Source organism: Lytechinus variegatus, chromosome 13 (genome assembly GCF_018143015.1).
Source record: "Lytechinus variegatus isolate NC3 chromosome 13, Lvar_3.0, whole genome shotgun sequence".
Classification (NCBI taxonomy): domain Eukaryota; kingdom Metazoa; phylum Echinodermata; class Echinoidea; order Temnopleuroida; family Toxopneustidae; genus Lytechinus; species Lytechinus variegatus.
In genome coordinates, this window is record NC_054752.1 from 29,250,688 (window position 1) to 29,273,252 (window position 22,565).

The following is a 22,565-nucleotide window of genomic DNA, read 5'->3' on the forward strand; positions in this document are numbered from 1 at the left end:
CATAAACCAAACGATAAAGGCCAACCCATGGATGACAAACAGAGCGCATCCCACCAAGCACGTCCAAGTGTACACGGTCAAAAGGAGCAGCGTGGCTCTCGCGACTCAAGGAGGAGGAAGACACGCATGAGGGTTGCCTGGTAACAGTTGCCAGGGCAACCTGTAATTCATGCTGTAAGAGATGCGAGGTGAGGTACGAGTGTTTACATGAGTGGGCTGCCAGTGAATTCATCTCACCAATATCGAGAAGGGGGGAGTTTGTTATGATAAGAAGAGTTTGGGTAAACATGGTTATCGTTTCTTTAATTTCATGCAACTGCCCTGGGAATAAATGAAATCAGATTCGTGATGATCTCCATAAAACTATCAATAATGTCTGTATTTGGCCTGGATGTTATATAGTACCTTATTCACAAACTTGCAAGCCTTCTCTCTATGATGCTTTTCATAACAGAAAATTTAAGGGAATTCTAATTGTAAATTTTGAACATTTCCTTTTAAATTCAAGTCAAGACAACATGAAAATATGGATATGGGTAGCCTCATAAATCATACATCTATTATTTAAACCCCTGAAACAGACAGTGAAATTGAATGGAATATATTCAAGGTAACTATTTTGAAATTGAATTAACAGTACTTGTTTTCTCCCCAGGAGAAAATTCCATTAACAAATTATGTTTCATGTATCGTTTCCAGACATTTGCTATTAAACATTTTCACCAAGATAGCAAATATTTCCATTAATAACTTTATTTTGGTGTCTCAAATCTATAATTCAGATGAATAAAGTAAACCTAAGTTTTGAAAAACAACCCAATCTAGCAAGAAAATTGAAATGGCCATTACAAGAATCTGAAGTTCATAAGAAAATTGAAATCATTTCCCAATATTCAGCTCAGATTTTCACTATTCAAAAACATGCATATTTCCCATGAAAAATACATCAAGAGTTTACATTTCCCATAGAATCAAATCTTACAATGGCAATTTGAAAAAATCATTAAAAAAAGGATGAAATTCGAGGTTAAGGATATATATCTGACATTCAATACCTGACTAGAAAAGGGTATATCTCGACCAGCTCAATTCAATTATTCTGCCAGTCAAAATAGTTCCAAAGTCATTGATATTTCTTCTCAATTAGGGAAAGGAAGTTCAATAGTTACCCTCCCTGAAATCAGTGTTAGATGGCCAATCATATTCATACACTTTTGTCATAAGCTATATCAAATTAAAAATTTGGGGAATGGGTTTGCTCCAATGAATATCTTTTGTCTTCCTGCTGTAAATAGGCTCGTGCAACCTCTAGAGACTGTCAGAATTCAGATCATATTCAAACTTACTCTACTTTGCATGTACAGCTGCTATGTAAATAAATATACTACTTGTTGCACAAAAATAAGCCTTTGAAAAGGAACAGCCAAAAAAAATCAGCTATTGCCCAAATGAAGAAAAAAAATCAACATTACATGTATTTCAGACTACATGTACCTTGAAACCAAGAGATGTCAAACACCGCTAATTTAAAACACTGTGAATGTACAGCAGGCCTGAATCCCATTTCACTATAAAGACTTGTTATGGTACATGTATGGTACAACAAGTTTACAATCAGCCAATCAAATGAAATGATTCCAGTAGATTTAAGCCGTTATTTTACAAATTTGTTATGTAAAGTTGTATGAATCCTGCCCCTGATCTGTGAATGTGAGAGCATTTTGCTCCATGTACTTTTGATCATGCACATGAACATCTATAGACAGAACAAGGAAATAGTATTAATTCAAACAAGCAATTAGCACTGTGGATGCGTGTATACACTTATTAATTCTTTTAAAAATAATAAAATATTCATCCGTTTGATGAAAAGAGCAGACAATATGTGATTGTGGTTGAACTACACACTTGCAATTGTGGTTGAACGATGGCCTGTGCCTACATGTACATGATAAACCTACAGTGTAGATGGCCTTTTGGTGTATATCGGAATGAACGCTTTACAAATTAGAATATTGAAGTGGTTTCTGTTCAAGTTTGCATCCTTTCTAGAGCATGTTCAAGTGCTTCAAAGAAGCGCTTCCTACAGTACATTCTACATGGAGAGGAATAATTTACACAGTGTATTTCGATGCAGAAATTACTAGGCATGCAAATCCAATACCAATATACAATGTACAGACAGTACAGTATTCACTGAAATAGAAACATGGTGATCAGGGCCTGTAACACAAAGCTTAGCAACCATCATAAAGTATCTTTACGATTGATTGCATTGACTACAATGTACAATCAATCATGAAAATCAAGCATATGATCATTAACCTTGGTGTTTAATAAGGGACCCAGATCTGTTGAATAATGGATATTTACTACTGTCTGCCTTCCAATGGTGATTTTGTGTACCGTAATTACCATATTAACAATGCTAAAAGTTACTCAAAATCACAGATATCTTAAAGTTACCATTCAATGGTACCTGTATTTGTAAAGTTACAATACTTGTATTGCAAGAGGGACCAGTGATCTATTGCATCAGATATGAGTGGATAGGATACTGATCATGTATGTGGCATCATTGTTGTACATGTACATACCAGAATGGCAAAGTTGCCATTTTAATATGCAATGAAACCAAGTAAAAAAATTATTTTTATAATTTTGACTTGAAATGTTTTCTTGAAATTTTACATCATTGATTGCAAAGTTACTTTTCCTTCAATGGTAGGCCTACTGTATGTACTGTTGTTTTTGTTTGAGCCAAAATGGTGTTTCCATCAGAAAAAAGACTTTCGCCCAGAATGAATTACACTGTAGGCCTACATGAAATCAACACTATTAAACGTTGCACTTTCTTAATATGATTCAAACAAGTATACAGGCTACTGTATGTATATTAAACAGTTTGAAGTTTTTAGATTATCCGTTTCATTATTTCATGTTCATTCCAAAATACAATTTACACAATTCAATTCATTTTGAAACACACTGCTTGAAAAATGCTAATTAAATCATTTTCCTATTCAGTAGGAGAAATAGCACTTAACAACTCCCAGTAAATATAAAGAAAGTGCAGTATGAAGTACATGTACATACAGAGCATGCAAGCTTTGAATAATGCAAAACTTTGGGAACCGTTATATTTTCAACGCTATCGCGGTCAACCAATAATTATTATTTCTCTCACTTTCCATATAGATGTGGTTTGTATTATAAAGGCCATGTCAGTATACATGTATAATCCTATTCTAGTTTAAATGATAATTTTTATTGCTATTTGACTTTCTCTTTTTCAATCTCATTTTACCTCCTTTCATTTTCTCTAGGTGGTTTCAACCAACTCGTAGTTCGTCAGTTCCATGTATTTTCTGATTGGGAAATTTACCCCGATCAGAAAATACATGTACCAGGTAATATTGGCAATGTGAAAGCAAATTACCGGTAATCTCCCCCAAAAAATACCCACTACATCTATAGTAGGTACTTTATCAAGATGTCAGTTTGCAGAAGAGGACAGGGTCACGGAAAGGGTGGTGCCAAGGGTCATCGCAAGGTTTTACGAGACAACATCCAAGGTATCACGAGGCTTACTGTCAGAACCATCTGAGGCAGAGCTAACAATCAGGCATTCTACGCGTCCTTATATATACGTACGATTGAACTGCGCAGCAACAGTATACGTCATAATGTTAATCAAGATGGGCAATGCTGGATACATTTCAATTACATCACAATAGGTAAAAATCAAGGCCCAGTCCACTCAACATGACAAAACAGATTCCCATTTTTTACAAGATAAAATATCTCAAGTCTTATGATTTTTGCTCTAGATGTCTGATATGGATAACAATAAAAACACTGACTGGCTTCAAGAACATATTAAAAGAACCATATTGCTCTCGTCTAAAGACTCCGACCAATATGATTCTATTATTGCGGGCAATATATTTGATGTTCCCTTCAAGGCCAGTAAATGATATATAATTTTTCTACATACTGTACCATTGAGAATATACAGGTATAGTGCCCTATCTTTACAATGTTATTTTTTAATTTAATGGCATTTTCAAATTTTTAATGATAAATCAGTATTATGGTTAAAATTCTTAATATATTCAATGCTCCTTAAAGTGATTTATGAAATGTAAAAAATACACCTGTAATAATTTCAGACATATCAGATCCTGACTAAAATAAAGATTTCTTTCTATAATAATTTTCTAAAAATTCCACTATTGTATTTAAAGTAGACCTGTCTCTTTTCTTTCATTTGATCCAATATACCTGTGACTACTCGTACAAATGTACATTCAGATAAAAAAATCAGAATTAGACAACTCTGAGAATTGGAACACATTTCTATTGGGTTCCTATAATTCCCAAAAGGTAGAAATTTCCACATCATAGACTACTGTAAGATAATATTTCCTTGTTCCTAGTCCATGTACTTGAATACTTTTCTGTGCATTGTTATTAAAATAGTCGAGAAGAATGTAGCACTGGTGATTATTCATTGATCGTTCATGAAATTGGTACCGGTATGGAAAATAATCTCTTGTAATTGTAAAGAAATTTCTCTTTAAAATATGTTTGCAATGAATAAACGACAACAATATTTCAAAACCTGTAACTAAAGTAGGCATCCAATTAATCTGTGGTTCATACATGTACCTGAACGCATATAAGGTACAAGCGGAAATGCTGAAATATATTTGAAAGGACATCATATGCATGCACTCATGTCAGAAATTCGAGGGATTAATACTCACTGTGAAAGCCTTTTATGACTGGCTACATCATGCATGCAGCTATGAAATTCCAGATTATTTTGAAATCAATAATATCCAGCTTGGATGGCAGATGTCCAGGCAAACTTTACGATTTACTGACTTAAATCATGATCCTCACATCTACGTTGCCAAGATCAAGATATAAAAACGATCAGGCCCCCAGAAGTCGAAAGGCAACCATTCTTATATCCCTTGGCAAAAATATCACGTCTTAACAGCTCTGATAGCAATTAAAAATCTAACGTGATATTTGGTAAGTGGGACTGAGCCCGGGAAGATATAGCGGATGAAATGAGAGTGGTTTTGGCATGTTGATTGATAGGGGTTCAAAGTCCATTGTTGATGGTAGCATGTGTGTATACACATACTCTTAACTTTACACACACACACACTCCCATAACGTAACCTGTTACATACAGAGAGCGAACAAGAGACACACACACCCAGAGCAGCTGCCATTCATTCTCATAGAATTAGCCAATAGAGAATGGCGCCACGCGCCAACTGCCATCCAGGATTACTCCACCGTGAAAAAAAAATAGCTCACTCTACTGTCCCTCCAACCACACTCAATGCTGTTGCATCCCCACCTGAGTGGAACAATAGAATAGCCCTTTTTATACTAATGAGCATTGGTGGGAAGGATGACTCAAGGTCTTATTGATTGGTGGTCAGTTATGTTTGGGTCGTTCTATTCAATATGAGGGGCTTAGAATCCCTCTATTGTCAGTATATTTTAACCTCAGAGTATATTTACAGGTCCCTGGTTTATGCCACTGAAGAGGCAAAATAAGATAAAAGTTTCAGTTGAAAACTTGAAACTTTCCTTCTCAGTCAATTGGTAATGAAGTTGAAGGTTAAAGAAGTTTATTTTGGCAATTGATTTTAAAATTGCAAAATATTCATTCGGTTTCTAGAGAGTGGAGACAGAGATTATAACCAAATTCTACACTCTAAAATTTAGATTCTACATTTAAAATTTACATTCTACAATTAAAATTGTAGCTCATAAATAATTGCAGAAAACTTTCCTCGGTTGGAGATGATCAAATAAAAAAAGATGCTTTTAAAAATTTCTATCAACTTGAATGATAATTATGGCAAGCTTTCCGACTGCAATTTGCAACTTAGCTTCTGGAACACCCCATTATTATTAGAGTGCAAGGCTGTAAACTTAAAATTTGTTTGCCAGTGTTAAAGATCTGTGTCTGTATCAATCAATACACTCCTAGAACATTTCTTATCCCACCGCTGCCACCTAATGTTACAGTCATACAAACCGAATCAACTCCAAAGAAAATACAAGAAGCATTGGTTGGTTTGGATTTGGTTTCACCAGTGCGACTATGACAATAAATCAAATTGACTTTTATAGCTCTTGGTAAAATATACATGTATAAACAATAAGGGGGCCCATTTCCCAGAAAACTCATACCGGCAATCACGGTAACACAGCAGCCAATCTTTATGAGACATAACCCAGGAATGCAGTTTATATTGCTGTGCATTACTTGATTTTATCACAAAGATCTGGGAATCCTATTTGGACAGGATTCTTATATTGTGTTTTTATTTCCTAAATCTCATTAACACATAAATGTGGTGAAAAAAATAATAATTTAGTGAACTTATTTTAATATTCACATATGAGGAAATAGGCATACTGGTTGTTTTTCAGCACACTGAAAAGCTTTATGATTTGGCATGTTTCACTTTTCATTTGGCTTTGAAATAGAAACTTTACACCATTCGATAATCTCGAAACAAGCAAATTGACACATCCATGCATGAAATTAATCATCAAACACAAAAGCGAACCACAGGTATAGAAAATTTAGTTCAAATTGAAGGTAAAAGGTTAGAGAAACCAATCTATCAAGAAATTCAACATACGAACATAGACATCCCCCCCCAAAAAAAAAACACAAATATCATATAATATCTAATCAAATCGACTTTAAAACAAAAATAAACATTTCAAAGCAGGAATAAAAATGCATGATGATGAAATTGCAAAAAAATAGAATTCTTCTGTATATCAAAGATGAGCAGTTACTGACAAGCTTTTAACAAGGATGCTATGAAAATGGAAGCTGTAGCTAAATCAAATCGTGGAATAATAATAAACAGTGCACACTTTAATGTTCTTGATGGAGCCATAATCCATTATTTTTTTAGTATTATTATTAACCTCATTATTATACTTAATATCAGTAAAAAAAAATTATGATCAAATGTCATCATCATCACCATAGGTTTCATCATCAACATCATTATCATCCATATCATCATCATCATCTGTATAATCTTCACCATCATCATCGGCAGCAGCAGCATCATCACCATCAGACAGCACTGATTTCAAAATGAATCAATATAATCATAATCTCTTACCAGTTCTTTGGGCTAGGTCTTTCCGCTCCTCCTCCAGTTTGGCAACCCAGCTTTCCTCTGTCCTTCTCAATGCTTCCTCATTAGCCAACATGAGGGCTTGGCGAAGGTCATTCATGGCCTGGGCCTTCTCGTGGGTCATCTCGGCTCTCAAGGTCTCCATCTGGCTCATGTACACTTGTTCCAAACTGGACTTGATGGCTTCCACTTCTGTTTGAGATTTGGTCTAAGAAAGATATAGATATTGTTAATATAAATACTTCACTATAAAAGAGTCTAGTTTCCTGTCTTGTTAAATCTTCCTTAAGTTCTCAACCAAACATATTGTATTTGGATATCATTAAAAATCCATCATTTACTATGTTGTTATTGTGATGTCTTTTTTCTAAACTTGTTGAATTATTATTTGTTTGTTTACCTTCCTATTGTTTATGCTCTCCTATCTGACATACCCTGCCAATGGCATTAGCTGTGTTAGTTATAATATATACTACAATCTGTATAATACAGACCTGGGTTTTGTGCATGCTTCTTTGTTCAGTGTTCATTGCATTGATTTAAATAAAGATTACATATATAATTTTTGTCAATTTTTCTGTTTTGGTGATTATATTTCAGGTTTTCAAAAATGAGAGTGTGCCTAAATAGCCTGAAAACTTGTGCGTGGGACTATTAAAAATCTTGTGAATTCTTACGTTGCATTGCTGATTTCATCTGTTACTAATAATCATTCTTGATCTTGGCTTTCATTTTCACAAATACAATTCTTCCTATCAAAATCAATTCATCTTTGCTGGCTTCTATAACAAGTGAGACGCACAACAAAAATCGTGGTGCATGGGACTACAATCTTGCTTACTTACCTCACAGTGTTGTCTGATCTTTTCAATCTCTTTCTGGTGATTTTCTTCAATCTTTGCTTTCATTTCCTCAAATATCTCTCTCTGTTTCAGATCTAATTCACCTTTCAGAGCCTCCATCTCCCATTCATGTTGGTCCTTCAATTCCTAAAAGAGTAACAAGGAAGAATAAATGAAAGGAATGAAAATAAGAATAGATGTTTTCATTGAGGAATCGATTTGACTCTTATATTCTTACGTCTTGAAGGGTCTATGAGGTAGATTCTTCTCCCTTTCATTATCCTCCCTCTCTCTTCCTTTTCTCCCTATCCCCTTCTCTTCTTCCTCTTTTTGTTCTTCCTGTCTTCTCATCTGTCTTGTACTTCCTCCATCCTCGTGCCCTCCACTCCTCCTTTATTCCCCCATTCCAAATATTCTTCTTAATCTTTCTATTTCTATTCCACATAACATCAATACCCTCAGTCACTTCTTGCTCTATTCTTTTCCTCTTATTACTCCCTTCTCGTCCTCAAGTGCTCATAATACATTTTCAGAATTGAAAAATATATACCATAAATCAAAAACAAAAATGAAATAATAATCTGCCTTTATGTAGCACTAAAACAGACCAAGGTCCCGTAACAAGAAGGTTAGCGATTGATCGCTACTTTCAAAGAGCAACAGTGATTGGGTCATAGTCAGTCTACTTAGCAAAATGCGCATGCAACGAGAATCTTGATTGGTCATTTCATTTAGCGATTAATCGCTAACTTTTGTGTTACGGCGCCCAGGGCCCTGGAAAATTGACTGTGGAACAAGTATGATTAATTGCACACAACAGCCATTGCAATTAGTCATAAAATGGGTCCGAAGATCAATTGTTGAGTTCTAAGTTACAGGGCCCGGGAAGATGTGTCCAAGCACTTTGCAGATATACCTGGGCCCCTTAACACAAAGATTAGCAATTAAATGCTTATTTGAAAGACCAATTCTGATTGGTTCCTTGTCAGTCAACTGAGCAAAATGTTCATGCAACAATTATCTTGATAGGCAAGTTCAGTTAGCGATTTAAAATTTGTTGACCTTTGTGTTACAGGGCCCCAAGTCGGTAGAATTTGCCTTGCCAATACTTTCCCCTTCTCACCTGTAAAGTCTGTACATGTTCTGCTTGATCCTGTTCCATCACTCTCTCATGAATGGATTTGACCGTTCCCAACTGCTTCTTCCTCTCCTCCTCAAGCTCCTCCTTCATGCCTTGGATACGGGATTCAAACTCACCCTTCATCTCCTCCAGCTGTGGGATTTTAAGGGATATTAATGGTTGCATAAAGAAACATCATTCGACTTTCCCATGTGGACAGAAAATATCCCTGAAAAAATCTGATTTTTACCCTGAAATGGTCCATAAAGTAAACACCATTCTATCTGCTCATGGGGATAAAACCAATCCTTTAGAATGAAATTTTACTCTGTCTGAATCCCTCTCCTTTGTGCAAGGGCATTTCTCCATGAGAAAATTTATCTCACTTTATCATCATAACCACACCCCCCCCCCCCTTTTTTGTTTTTTGGGGGAGTTTGCTCCTACTTTTGTCTCAAAAGTAGCAGTATTGATTCAGGGGGGTGAATTAACATCATGGGTAACAAAATGCACCTCATTTAAGTTCAGAGTTGAAAGAATCTCCCAAATCATTGCTAATGCTTACATTCACCAGACAAAACAAAGAGGAATACAGAAAAGTCACTGCTACAGAAGCAAGGCGCCTTTATATTTACATGTAGATTCAAAAGTGCATCGCATCTCTCAGAAATTCAGAGTGACATCCCAATCGTCTTGTCCTTCATGAATTGAGGATTAACGAAACAATGCTTCTGGATTTCTAGCCCAAAAATCTGTCTTTTGGTAAAGTAGTATCCAGAGGGAGTGCGTGTCCCCTGCACATGATTTGACCAATGCAATGATGAATTATATACCGCCCACCACTGAAATTTAAGTTCAACTGTAAGTCACAAGTAAATCTTTGTGAAACATCCCCCCCCCCCGATATCATATTCATACACTGAGTTACTTTTGATATGGCTCAATTTTCCTTTATTCATACCCTTTTTACACAGGATTTTCTTAGCCCCGGACTATCGCTAACCCCGTACTATCCTTAACCCCGTACTATTTTTTTTCCTTTTCACACATGCCAAATTGTTATTGCTAAACCCGGATAAGGAATGCTTGCTTTTCACACACGAAACTCGCTAACCCCGGACTAGTGGTTTTTGTTGATCATTCGTAGTACAAGTACTTCACTCGTACACTTTTTACACATGCTAAAATTTCCTTAACCCCGTACTATAGGTGGGGCTAAATTGCCATTTAGCCCCACCTATAGTACGGGGTTAAGCTTAGCCCACTTTCGTTTTACACTAGCGATCTTAACCCCGTACTATCGCTCTTAGCACCGCAATTGCTGGGATAACCCTGCTTTTTTGCAGGGCCAAATAATCCCGTACTAAAGGTGGGGTTAGCCCACTTTGCAAAAATGCTGTGTAAAAAGAAAGTGGACTAAGCTTAACCCCGTACTATAGGTGGAGCTAAATGGCAATTTAGCCCCACCTATAGTACGGGGTTAAGGAAATTTTAGCCTGTGTAAAAAGGGTATTAGACACAGTATCATGCAATGAATTATGTAGTAAAAATGCCCCTTCCCTTTCTCTCTACCGTCTCTCTCTCGCTCCTTCCTTTTTTCTCTCCCTTCTCTCTTTTTTATCTCAGGAAAATGAAACCTTTGGAACAAGTAGGCTTGTGTCGAAACAGAAAAATCAAAGAATAAGAACAAAGAAAGTTTGAGAAAATTCGGACAAACAATTAGAAAGTTATAAGCATTTGATTATTGCAATCACTAATGCTATAGAGATCCTCCCATTGGCAATGCGACAAGGATGTGTGATGTCACATGTGAACAACTTTCCCTTTGATGGACTATAAAATACCCTCAAAATGTCTCTTTTTGCTTTTTCTTATGATGATACAAAGTCTTTATAAAAATCCATGATGTATTCTTTAGAAATCTGTATTACATGCCCTGCTATAGAAAGAAAACATGATCTACTGATAGATGTGATAAATAAGGCAATTTAATTGAAATATGTACTTAAGTAATGGGGAGAGTTGTTCACAAGTGACCTCACACATCTTTGTCGCATTGCCAATTTGAGGATCTCCATAGCATTAGTGATCGCAATATTCGAATGCTCATAACTTTCTCATTATTGATCCGATTTTTCTCAAACTTCCGTTGATCTGTTTCTTCGATTTTTCTGTTTTCACACAAGCTATCTTGTTCCAAAGGTTTAATTCTCCTTTAACTTTTTTATTCTTCTTGTCTTGTTTTCTGACTCTACTTTCTCTTGTGTACTCTTCATCCGTGCTCTACCTTCCATCCCCCCCCCCCTCCCCCTTAACATATAAAATGAAATTCCTTTCTGAAAAATGCAAGAATCTTTCACAAGAAATCATAAGAAATCAATAATACAGTATGAAAAATACACATGCATTGACTTTGTCTTTGAACCTAGTGTGCAAGTATCAATTAATCATTTCAATTAAATAATGGGGCAGAGTTCTGAAAACATTCACATACATCTATTACCATTGATCTATCTACTTTAAATGCAAAGTATTAAAAATTGTATTTACTTTTACTAGCAATCTTTTTCTAGTTTTAATATCTTTTATATTTCAAAGTACCAAAAATTTCAGAACAGTGGTCAATACCCATAATATTTATTTTCCTATACCTAGTTCTAAATGTAAGTTACTTTTCATTTATTATTATATGATAATTTTAAAAGGGATATCATTGCACACTCAAGGGAGAACAGGAGTTAAGTTTGACTCATCTTTTTTTTGCAATGTTATACATACATGTGTATTGTATAATCAGACAGAATTGTAGTAATGATAAATTCAATGACTATAAAGTTTTTTGGGGGTTTTATAAAAGTAATACTAAAAAAAAATATTGTTCAAACTTCAAAGTCTGGGTCCATTCAGAACAGAAATGAAAAGAATGGACAATGGTGTTCAGAACAAAACTACAACAAAAATGGAACTTGCATGGATGAAAGAAAAGTGCAAAAAATGAAATCAAGAAAATGTGTTGATAGAGTAACTTTCATGCAAGAATATGCAGAATCCAAATAAACCAAATAGAAAAAGAAAATAAATGGATTGTGAATGAATAAAGAATGATAAGACTAACAATCTTAAAATGAGTTAAACCTTAAAAAAAATGAAAATAAACGATCAATTTAATGTGATCTAGTCAGCATGCTTTAGAAATTAAGAACACAAAATGATTGAATAATAAAACAACTTTACTCAAATTTATTTGGTTTATTCTGGAAGTTATTTTTATTATAAAAATAACATGCACACTTCAAAAGAAAACATCATAGAAATGCATTCACATGACAAATTTGTTGTACAACAAAGTATACATTAAGTCTGGGTCAAAAGCAGATCCTAATTTGCTTCTCAAGACTCGATTTTATTTTCTCTCACAGTTCCTGTAATTTTGCCAAGTTTCAAGATTCTTGCTTTGGTTTACTATTTACTTGAGGGTTTGATATTTTGAAGAAAAAAAAGGATATAGAACATGAGAGGGCAAACTAAAATACAAATGTCTCACAAGTTCCACAAAATCACAGTAATTCCATATGGATGTTTTCAAGTAATGAAAATTAAAGAATTCATGGCATGGCTCATTGTTGGGCAAAGTTGAAAGACCCTTTAATATTATTTGTATTAATACTTTTGACAGTGTGCATGTTTCATAAAGATTATTAAAAGCGAATTTCAAACATAATACAGCCTAAGTTTTGATTTTTACTTATACATTAATTTGTTTAATAATACTAGAGATTTTAATTCCATAGGAAAATCTAAATTTAATTTTATAATAGTGTAAAGTGTGTATTCCACATATTTGGTTGAAATATTATTTGAATTAAAAAAAAATCTACAGAGCAATTTTTTAAATATGAATGCAAATATGCATATAAATAAACAGTTTAATACTGACATATTTTGGGTAGAATATTTGAAAAGCAAGGTATAAAGGTAGCAAACTATATAGGTATATGAGCTCACAAATTTTTAACACAGAAAATAATTTTCTTTTTTAATATACACCTGCTGTTTATGCATTGTATGGAAAGATATTAGGGGTTGTAGTGTTTAAATATTTTGGGGTTGAAAGACAATAGGGAAGCAAGCTCAGCTGAAAGGAAATCTGGGGATTTAGGGGAAGAGAATAAATGATAAAAAATATAGTGGAAAATTAGCAAATTGAAAATGTGGGAAAGAAACAACATATTTGAAAGACATAAGGAATAGACAAGCTGCTTTAAAAATGATAAAATAAAATAATTAGAAAGGAATGATGAAGAAACAGAATTAAAAACAAATAATTAATATGGAATGGGAGACATGCAACACACAAAACTGTTACAAACACAGAAATATGAACTTAAAATTGATAAAATGAGAAGAAAAAGATTAATAGGTGAGAAAATTCTGCTTCGGTTCTGATTTTGACCCAGACTTTTACAAACAATTCAACAAATTATTCAAAAATATTTAGAACTGTGTTTCTCTGAAAATATATTATTCCATTTGAAATATAACATAATTACGGACATGCAAAAACGTGTAAGTGTGAGGAAATGTCTGAATCTCTTTGCCATTTATATTCCACAAGGAAATCAATAATACAAGTTGTTATATGTCACACATAATGAATTTGAATGTAATGAGTATTTAAATCAAGTTCCTACATGTGTTAAAATAATTTTTTTCACCAATTTTTTCATCATTTGGGATGAAAGTAGTGGAAAAAGAAGATCTTCATTCTGAAACCACAACTATAGCACCATTTAAACATACATGTAGATTCATGATTAACCATTTTAAAGTTTGTTTTTTAATCAGAACAATAATTTACCTTTAATAATTTGGATGCTTCCCTCAAAGATATAATTACCCTTGCAGCCATTTATCCTACTCACTATTATTCAGACTTGCTCGCACACTATAACTTTATGCACATTCTCTACTTCTTAGGGAAGATTCCAGTCATACATCATTTTTAGATCCCCACAATATTACTATCACTCTATTCCTAAAATTATACATGGTATTGTTACCGAGGGTACTACATGTATGATAGGATAAATTACTGAGAGAAAGAAGAAAACTCCCAATTTAACGTCTAGACTCCATGTGCTGTAACTTTTCTAACTAATAGATTTTCAATGAAACAAAAATATTTCATATCTAAAAATATAGTTAGTAAAATAATTTGTGTATGACGTCAACTATTTTCCATGTATGATATATACATGTAGTATGCATGTACATATTCACGTATCATTGTCATGCAATACAGTAAAACATGATAAAGGTTAACAACATTTTTTTTTAAATATACCTGATATCACATGTTTGAATTCATCATGAAATATTATTTGGGCAGGATTTCTTTCCAGATACATACACCTGGCAAAATGATCATTTTAAGTACAAGCATGCAGGCATAATTGGCGCAAAGCTATCATACAGGGGAGCGTTTCATCAATATTTTTGTCCGACAAGTTGTCAGATCTGACATCTTTCCCTGATGTTGATTAGCTGATAAGCACTTTTCCTATGGTAACTGTCGGATAAAATGGGACTTGTCGGATAAAACGTCCGACAAGTCCTTTCATGAAACGCTCCCGTGATCATCAAAGTCACTTGTTTTGTATCATTAAAAGAAAACACATTCACGATAACTATGATTGTATGACTGGTTCATATGGACTTTGATATCAAAACTATGAAACATTGCATAGATATTCATGGTCTGGCCATATGATATTTGACACAGGCACACAGCTTCCTGTCTGGCAAATGAATTATAGTGCAACATAAACATACTGTACATGTAGGAACTCCAATGAGCAAACATGTATGGCCATACATGTTTATGTTTGAATACATGTAGTAGGCTTGGCATTTGTCTGCCAAAGTCAAATACTGTTCCAAAAGGCAGGTTCACTGATACAAGTCTTACCATTGTAATTAAAGTATGTGTATAATTAATATCATAATGGATTTCAAGCAATTTGCAGTGACAAATTACATTGCAAACAAAGTACAATGTATTTTGAAGATCAAATGAGTATGTATGGGAGAAAGAAAATTTCTGAATGTTTCAGCAAAACCAAAGTCTTAATTGTTTGCAATTTTATGAACATTACATCCTTTTTAAACTTTCATTTTGATATGGGGGAGGATATTCAATTACTTGAGTACGTGTATGTACATATCTAAAGTATTAAAGGTGATTACTGAAAGTGTATGTATCTTAAAATATACTGGTCTAATTCAAAGAATATATCTATGAAAAGGTATATACATTAAAATATAATTCAAATTGTTGAAGTTAACCCTCAAATTTATTTATGTCAAATATTTGATTGATATTTGAAATTTTGCAAGCAAAACAATTTGTTAACCTTGATTACTTTTTTAAATCCCCAGGGAAATTCTACAATGCATAAATTAAATCTATCATAATTCTCTTACCATTTTTATGTGATTTCAATCATAAATAGGTAATTCTCATTCTTCTCTTTTTTTTAAATACAATTTCAAATACATTAATTTGGTTTGGCAATGATTTAAGAGAATTAAATACCAAAAGAATTCATCAAATGTGTCAGTCTTTCTCATTCAACAAAATATGATGTACAGGTAATATGGTGCATAAAGGGGAATTTAATATGTAAATGTACATAAAATGTATTGTTTTATGTTGAATATAAACAATGTGGGCTTTTCATGCTTACCATGCGGTATGGACACTTAAGTTTGTTAACCACTTATGGAAGACAACTTCAACATATACATTTATATTAAAAGAAGTGATAATTTCATATTGTAATATCGGGTTTAGGTACATGTAGAATTTGAATAATATATTCAAACTAAATGGATCAGATATTTTAAATATTTCATGGATCTTTTCCTCAAACTTATAAACCTCACTATCAAATTGATTTGGTCTTTGACTAACAAGTGTCACCAAAATCAGCGAAAAACTTTTCTAATGAAATGCCAGAATAGCATCTAATTTCATATTAATGCTAACAATTTTTCATCTCACAGTATATACAAATATCATATATATTTCTAGACTATAATATTGCAGATTATGCCCAAAGTTTTCTCCAAAATATTGCTATTGGAAAATTATCAAGCATTTTCTTCTTTTGATCAACTCTTAAAATCCCTCCACTAGTGCTAACAAATTTGGCATGACAATCTCGCATGATTTCAAGCTCATTTTACTATTCCCTGAATAACAAGAAAATCATGAAAGACTAACAAATTTGACTATAGAAAGCTACAATGGAATGTGTCTTGATTATTTGGTGTACCTTGGACTAAAGAAAAGAATGTTTGAGATTCTTCCATAGGTATGGCATTTTGTGAGTTATCTACCATGTTCATACTATTTTTTTCCAGACTTTTTAAAAAATAATATTCTGCATTTATATAGTGCTTAACACATCGAAACGACGTCTCGAAGTGCTTTCCAGATATATTATTACCCCGGTCATCGGATCCTTGCATGCCAACATACAATGGACATGTATGCATTCCAACAAGAGTTCCAAGACCCAATTGCTAGGCATACTACATAGTGTATCGCATCCTACCGGGTACCCATTTAGCACCTGGGTGGAGAGTGGCTAATTGTGGATTGACGCCTTGCCAAAGGACGCTAGGCTATAGTGGGATTCGAACACACGACCCTATGATTACAAGGCGAGAGTCAGAACCGCTACACCATGGCACTTCCTTATCTTAATCTTTTAGTGGCCAGAGTGGCATCAGAAGAAAGAACAAAAAATATGTAGAGATCTAACTTTGTATCATTATTGGAAATTAATAAATGCAAATTCAATGTTTGAATTTGAAATTCAAAGTGTATGTTGGTGAGATTAGTGTATATTATTGCATCAAATGCAGCTATAATAAATCCTATATATTTCTAACTCTTCCCTGACAAGTTTGTCCAACATGGCTATTGCACTTGTAATAAAGAACACACTGGATGGGAACCAGAAAGGGATTTAATATTAGAAAGCACTTTCAGGGTTATTACAAAAAGGCCTGTTTGGAGTTAGGGATTGATCTGCTTCTGTGTTCAGGTTTAAATTCCCTGTTCATCTTCAAAAATAATCAAATTTATACGACACCTAGATAGATCTTTGTGATTTGATTGGCTGTTTGATATCGTTCATCCAGCCCATTTTGCAATGACGTCATCAACCGCGCAATTTTGGATCCATTCATCGTGAAATTTTGGATCCATACGATTTTGTCCAATTGCTCGCGCGCACCAAGACTGCAGCTCAGCTGCAGGTACAGGCAGTGCACATGCTATAATGACATATCAATCGACAGACCAAACTCACACTGCATGAGCATGTTTTTCGTAGAAATTCATAAATTTCATATGAAAAAAAAAAATCAATATTTAGGTGTCATATAAACCAAATAATGAATGTTTTTTCATTTGTGCAATGGACAGAATACTTCATTCAATGAAAGATGAAATAATGATCCATTCAACTTGGCTACGCCTCGTTGAATGGATCATTTCATCTTTCACCTCATGAAGTATTCTGTCCATTGCACTCATAAACATTCATTATTTGTATACTCACTGATATTGATGTACTAGCTCCTTATGTTGGTATATAAACGAATAGGTATGTTTTTTTTTCTTTCTTAGAATTTTTCACCTATGCATTGAGATTACTTGAGACAAAAGAAATCATTTCCTAGGTACTGAAGATCGCTCTGCACTTCTGAATAGAGTGATATTATTGCACAAGAGAAATGCAGTATTTTGGGGAGAATAACTTATTTTACAAAATTTTGAAATAATAAAGGGAAAATAGCATCAATGAAACAATTCCATGGCAGAATTCATCAGTATGTTTTTTAAGCTGTAATAGCTTATCCAGTTCCCATCCAGCAACTAATTCAGTCTAACATAAATTTCTGCAATATAAAATCATAATATATGAAGTTCTTTGACACAAATCCATGAAATTGTGGCATGAATTGTGTCATTTCCGCATAACTCAATACTGATTGTACTATGTATTTATTGTTTGTAGGCTTTACATTTGTATTAAAGGCATTCATTTAACTGGAAATTTGGGGCCATTTAGACTAATTTTCTATGAAGTTATTGAGCAAAACATAGAATGATGCTGTTACAGGTACAAGGTGTTCGTGTAGCATTGGGAAATTTTCATTTGGTCCTAAAATTCAAATTATGGCAATTAGGTTGACCAACACTTGATACACTATGCACATTTACTTGTTGAGTCAGGTAGCTAAATACCTCAGATTTCCTTTGCATATAGTTCTATTTTCAAAAGAAATTTTCAAAACTGTCACTATACTACTCGTTGTCCACCAAAGTGACGCCACATGGACAAGTGACAATTTTTTTAATTTTCTTTTGAAAATACAATATATGCATAGGAAATCTGAGGCATTTAGCTGACTTAAGAAATGTAGACTCTCTGTATTGTTTCAAGCTTTAGTAAGTATAATTGCATTAAATGAACTTTTAGGACCAAATCTAATATCTTGATGCTACACGGACACTGTGTCCTCTAAACCGCATTATACACTGTTTTGCTTTATAATAATTTCATGGAAAATTAGTCTAAATGGCCCCAAATTTCAAGTAAAATGTATTGTCTCAATACAAATATAAAGCCTACAAACATATATAGTACAATTAGTATTGAGTTATCCTTGAAATGTCACAATTTGTGCCCCAACTTCTTGAAAAAACCCATTATATACACAAACATGTATATTACGTGTTAAATTATCTGGAGAAAAACAAATCGCAATATAGAATATTTTAAACTTGCTACATGTATCATATGGTTTATCAACTGATCTTATCAGATGTAGTGGTTTAAGTTTTTTTATTCCAGTTGTTATAAAGAACACTAAAATGCATTTTGATTATGCAAGCATGATTAAGATGATTGTTCATTTCTACATTTCCTTCCTCAATTTTTTTTTCTTTCATTTTTGTTTTGGCAAGATAATGGTAATATATACAGGAAATTGCTAGGAAGAGTTGATTTTGGTGAGTATTTACATCAAGTATTTCAATTTTTCATATTAACTACATGTACAATTATATTTCTTTTATCAAAGTAAGAAGAGGTTCAATGAGATCTCAGAATTCATAAAACATCAAGAAAATCATGGATTCAAGTGATGTTTTAAATCCCACGAGATTGATCACTGGATAAGTGAATGGCAGATATTTTGGGGGAACTGTTTCTGCTCATGTGGCCCCCCCCAAAAAAAAATTCCTTTCCTCTCTCCCCCCTCTTTGTATTCATCTCTCTCATGTGCACAAGAAAAGGCAATTATATATTCCATTTCTCTCCTTTACAGCTTCAGCTTAAAATTTTAGTGCCGTTTACACTAGCAAAAATGCAATCTTTCAATTGTTACAGCCCTCTCAAATACAATTTCAACTACATAGAGAAAGATGAAAGTATATGAATATTCATGAAGAGGAATTCAATTCATTTCCTGGTAGGGGAGGGACAAACATGTTTTGAAAGAAATACTAGTACATTCCCTACTTTGAAGAGACAGATACCAGTAGTTCATGGTGAAAGTGAGTCTTCCAAGTGCCCTTGACTACAGAGTACCCCCCCCCCTCTCTACCACACCACCCCCCCCCCCCCCTTCAATTCAAAACCTTTGTGCACATTAATATTCTTTGAAAGTGCTTTGTCATAAAGATCTAAATTTGAACTCAATATTCTGTTGTTAATGAAATAAAAATAAAACACCAACAAAACCGATGACAGCTGGAGCTGTACTTACACATGCCCCACACTGATCAGGTTTCAATCAGTTAGCATGTGTCCTGGATGGAATATGTTAGCACTATCTAAAAATGAAAGGCCCTCTTTGGCTTCAAAGGGCACTTGCAACATTGCAAAAGTTTTTAATCCAAACTTGTTAATGAAAAATATAATGTTAAATATTCAGTAGCAAATTAGAGTGTGAAAAACCACACAACCCTTTTTAGCTCACTCTTCAATAAGAACACCAACTAGTATGCACCTGTGATTGATGGCGGGACTTCAAGAGGGAGATATCCGAGAGGTGCTTCTCCGCCTGGAGCCCCTCCCTGGAGCTGAACTCCTGCTCCAGGTCCCTTCGGAGCCGGGACACTGCCTCCGCGTGCTGGCGCTCCAGGATGAGTCGCATGCCCTCCAGTCGGGCCACCATCTCCTTGTCCGAGTCTGTCCTGAGAGAGTCCATCTGTTAGGGAAAATAAAGCAGAGGGAGAATTAACTGTGAATACTGGGGAATCTTTTAATCCATTGCACACATGTAATGGAGGCTACCAAGACAGACCTGCCAACCTCTGCGAATGAAAAACCGTATTCTGTGATAAAAAAACTGTAATTATCCCAAAAAAAGTGAATTTCATAATAAAATGTGTGGCGAACTCGCTCATTGCGGCACTCAAGCTGCATGCAAGCTAAAATGCGCACTGCTCTTGCAGATGAAAAGAAAAAAACATTTAAACATGTGTATATCTCACACTGGTTTTAATAAAATCATTGAAAAAAAAACAAGCTACCTGAAATTACATTGATCTTATGATTTTTCATTTTTCTCAATAAATTATGATTTTGTAAAAAAAAAAAAAAAACCTTCTGCCGCATTTGATTGCAAAAACGTATTAAATACGCCAAGAATGTACTGGTCGGCTGGTCTGCCAAGGCATGAACCTGTGAGACATTGAAAATAAGTAGGTTCCCCACAAAATCATTTTGATAATTACTCTCCCTGATAAGCACAGAGACTGGTACCCAGTATACCTTCAGGGCCCTGTTGCATAAAACTTTGTACCTGAGAAAACTCTCGTAAAAACTGAAATCTAAGGTTAGTCTGATTTCTGTCTTTGACTTTAACATGGCAAAAACTCCGGTAAAAACAACCCGAGTTTCCTCAGGTAAAAAGTATTATGCAACGGGTCCAAGGGGTGCGTTTCATGAAAGGACAGGTCAGATGTTTTATCAGACAAACTGGGCCATTGCAAGGAATTTATATTCAATTCCAAATTAAATCCAAAGTTGTAGTATTTGTAATAATATCTCGGACAAATAAAATATTGTACATAACACACACTTAATCCCAAGTAAAATATTCAAGCCCAAGTCCATTGATCAGATCTAATTCTTAGTTGATTTGTGCTCACTTGCAACTCAAATTACTTCCAACACTCATTATGCTTGATATTGGGACTTTTGCTTGATTTGCTCTCAAACATTAGTTTCTTTTAATACCCAAAAGTTTGTTTTATCTGAAATTTACCAGAGTTATCGTCAGGCATCTGGGCCCGGTCTTACAAAGAGTTGCGATTGGTCCGATCAATCGCGACTATGGACGACCAGCAACATCAACATGTATTATGCATGTTTGTTCAAAATATTTTCTAACTATGATTTACATGTATAATCATGCATTCATTGTTTTATTCAAAATTCACTGTGCTTCTCTTTGTTTACAAAAGACATTGTGCTAATTTCCTATGGAAAAAATTATATCACTGATGGATTTCCATAGAGTTACGATTGATCGGATCAATCATAATTTTTTGTAAGACAGGGCCCTGAGCTTCTCTGCCAATTAAAATCAAGGAAAGTTGTCAGATCAATGTTGATGAAAACACTCTATGGAGTGCCTTGTTTGTCAGAGTACAATTGGTTCATATGGGAGTGGCTCTGACCAACCTATTTCAAATATTCGGATAGTTATTTAGACCAAAAAAGGACTTTTCTGTAAACATTTTGAATATGATCGACATATAACATCATCAAGACATTATTTCCTTGTATCTGCTCTGACCTGATTATCATATTTCCTCCTGACAAAAGCTTCCCTGTTCCTGTACTCTAGTTGTTGCTCTCTGAAGCTGGCTTCCCACTTCCTCAGTTCAAAGTCTTTCTGTTGAAGCTCTGACTCAAGATTGGATTTCTCATTCTGAAGCTTCCTGGCTTGGTCCTGAATACAAGGGGAAAAACAAATTTTGTTTTACTACATTTTAACTGTTTCTCAAAATGAAGAAAATGTTTCCAAAGAAACAAGCTTGACAATATGAAAAAATAGGACTCATTAAAGAATTGATAATAGTGAAGGTTTTAAAATATTAATAATAATATGGTCTATTTATATAGCGCAGCTACTATTATTGCAGATTCTCTACTGCACTTGATACTTGGTATCATATTATTACCCCGGTTGTAGCTGAGCCGCCTTATAGGCGCTCAAGCATTCAAGGAATAAATCCTGATGGGTACTAATTCCCCTCACCTGGGTCAAGTGCAGCATAATGTGAGTAAAATGGATCTATTACAGACTAGT

At 34.2% G+C, this 22,565-nt stretch overlaps 1 protein-coding gene across 3 annotated transcripts in view; it reads right to left on the reverse strand.

Moving 5' to 3' along the window:
* The window catches only part of LOC121426308 (pericentrin-like), an 86,866-nt gene that overhangs the window by 63,437 nt on the left and 864 nt on the right, over positions 1-22,565 (reverse strand). For 2 of the 3 annotated variants that reach the window (XM_041622550.1, XM_041622549.1), the window contains exons 2-6: positions 22,050-22,205; positions 20,253-20,453; positions 9,165-9,314; positions 8,045-8,188; positions 7,185-7,407 (exon numbers count right to left, since the gene is read on the reverse strand). In XM_041622550.1, coding sequence (XP_041478484.1) covers positions 7,185-7,407; positions 8,045-8,188; positions 9,165-9,314; positions 20,253-20,453; positions 22,050-22,205 — 874 coding nt within the window. Of the gene's footprint in view, positions 1-4,769; positions 5,186-7,184; positions 7,408-8,044; positions 8,189-9,164; positions 9,315-20,252; positions 20,454-22,049; positions 22,206-22,565 lie in introns of those variants that run through there. The other variant, XM_041622552.1, reaches the window with a different exon arrangement.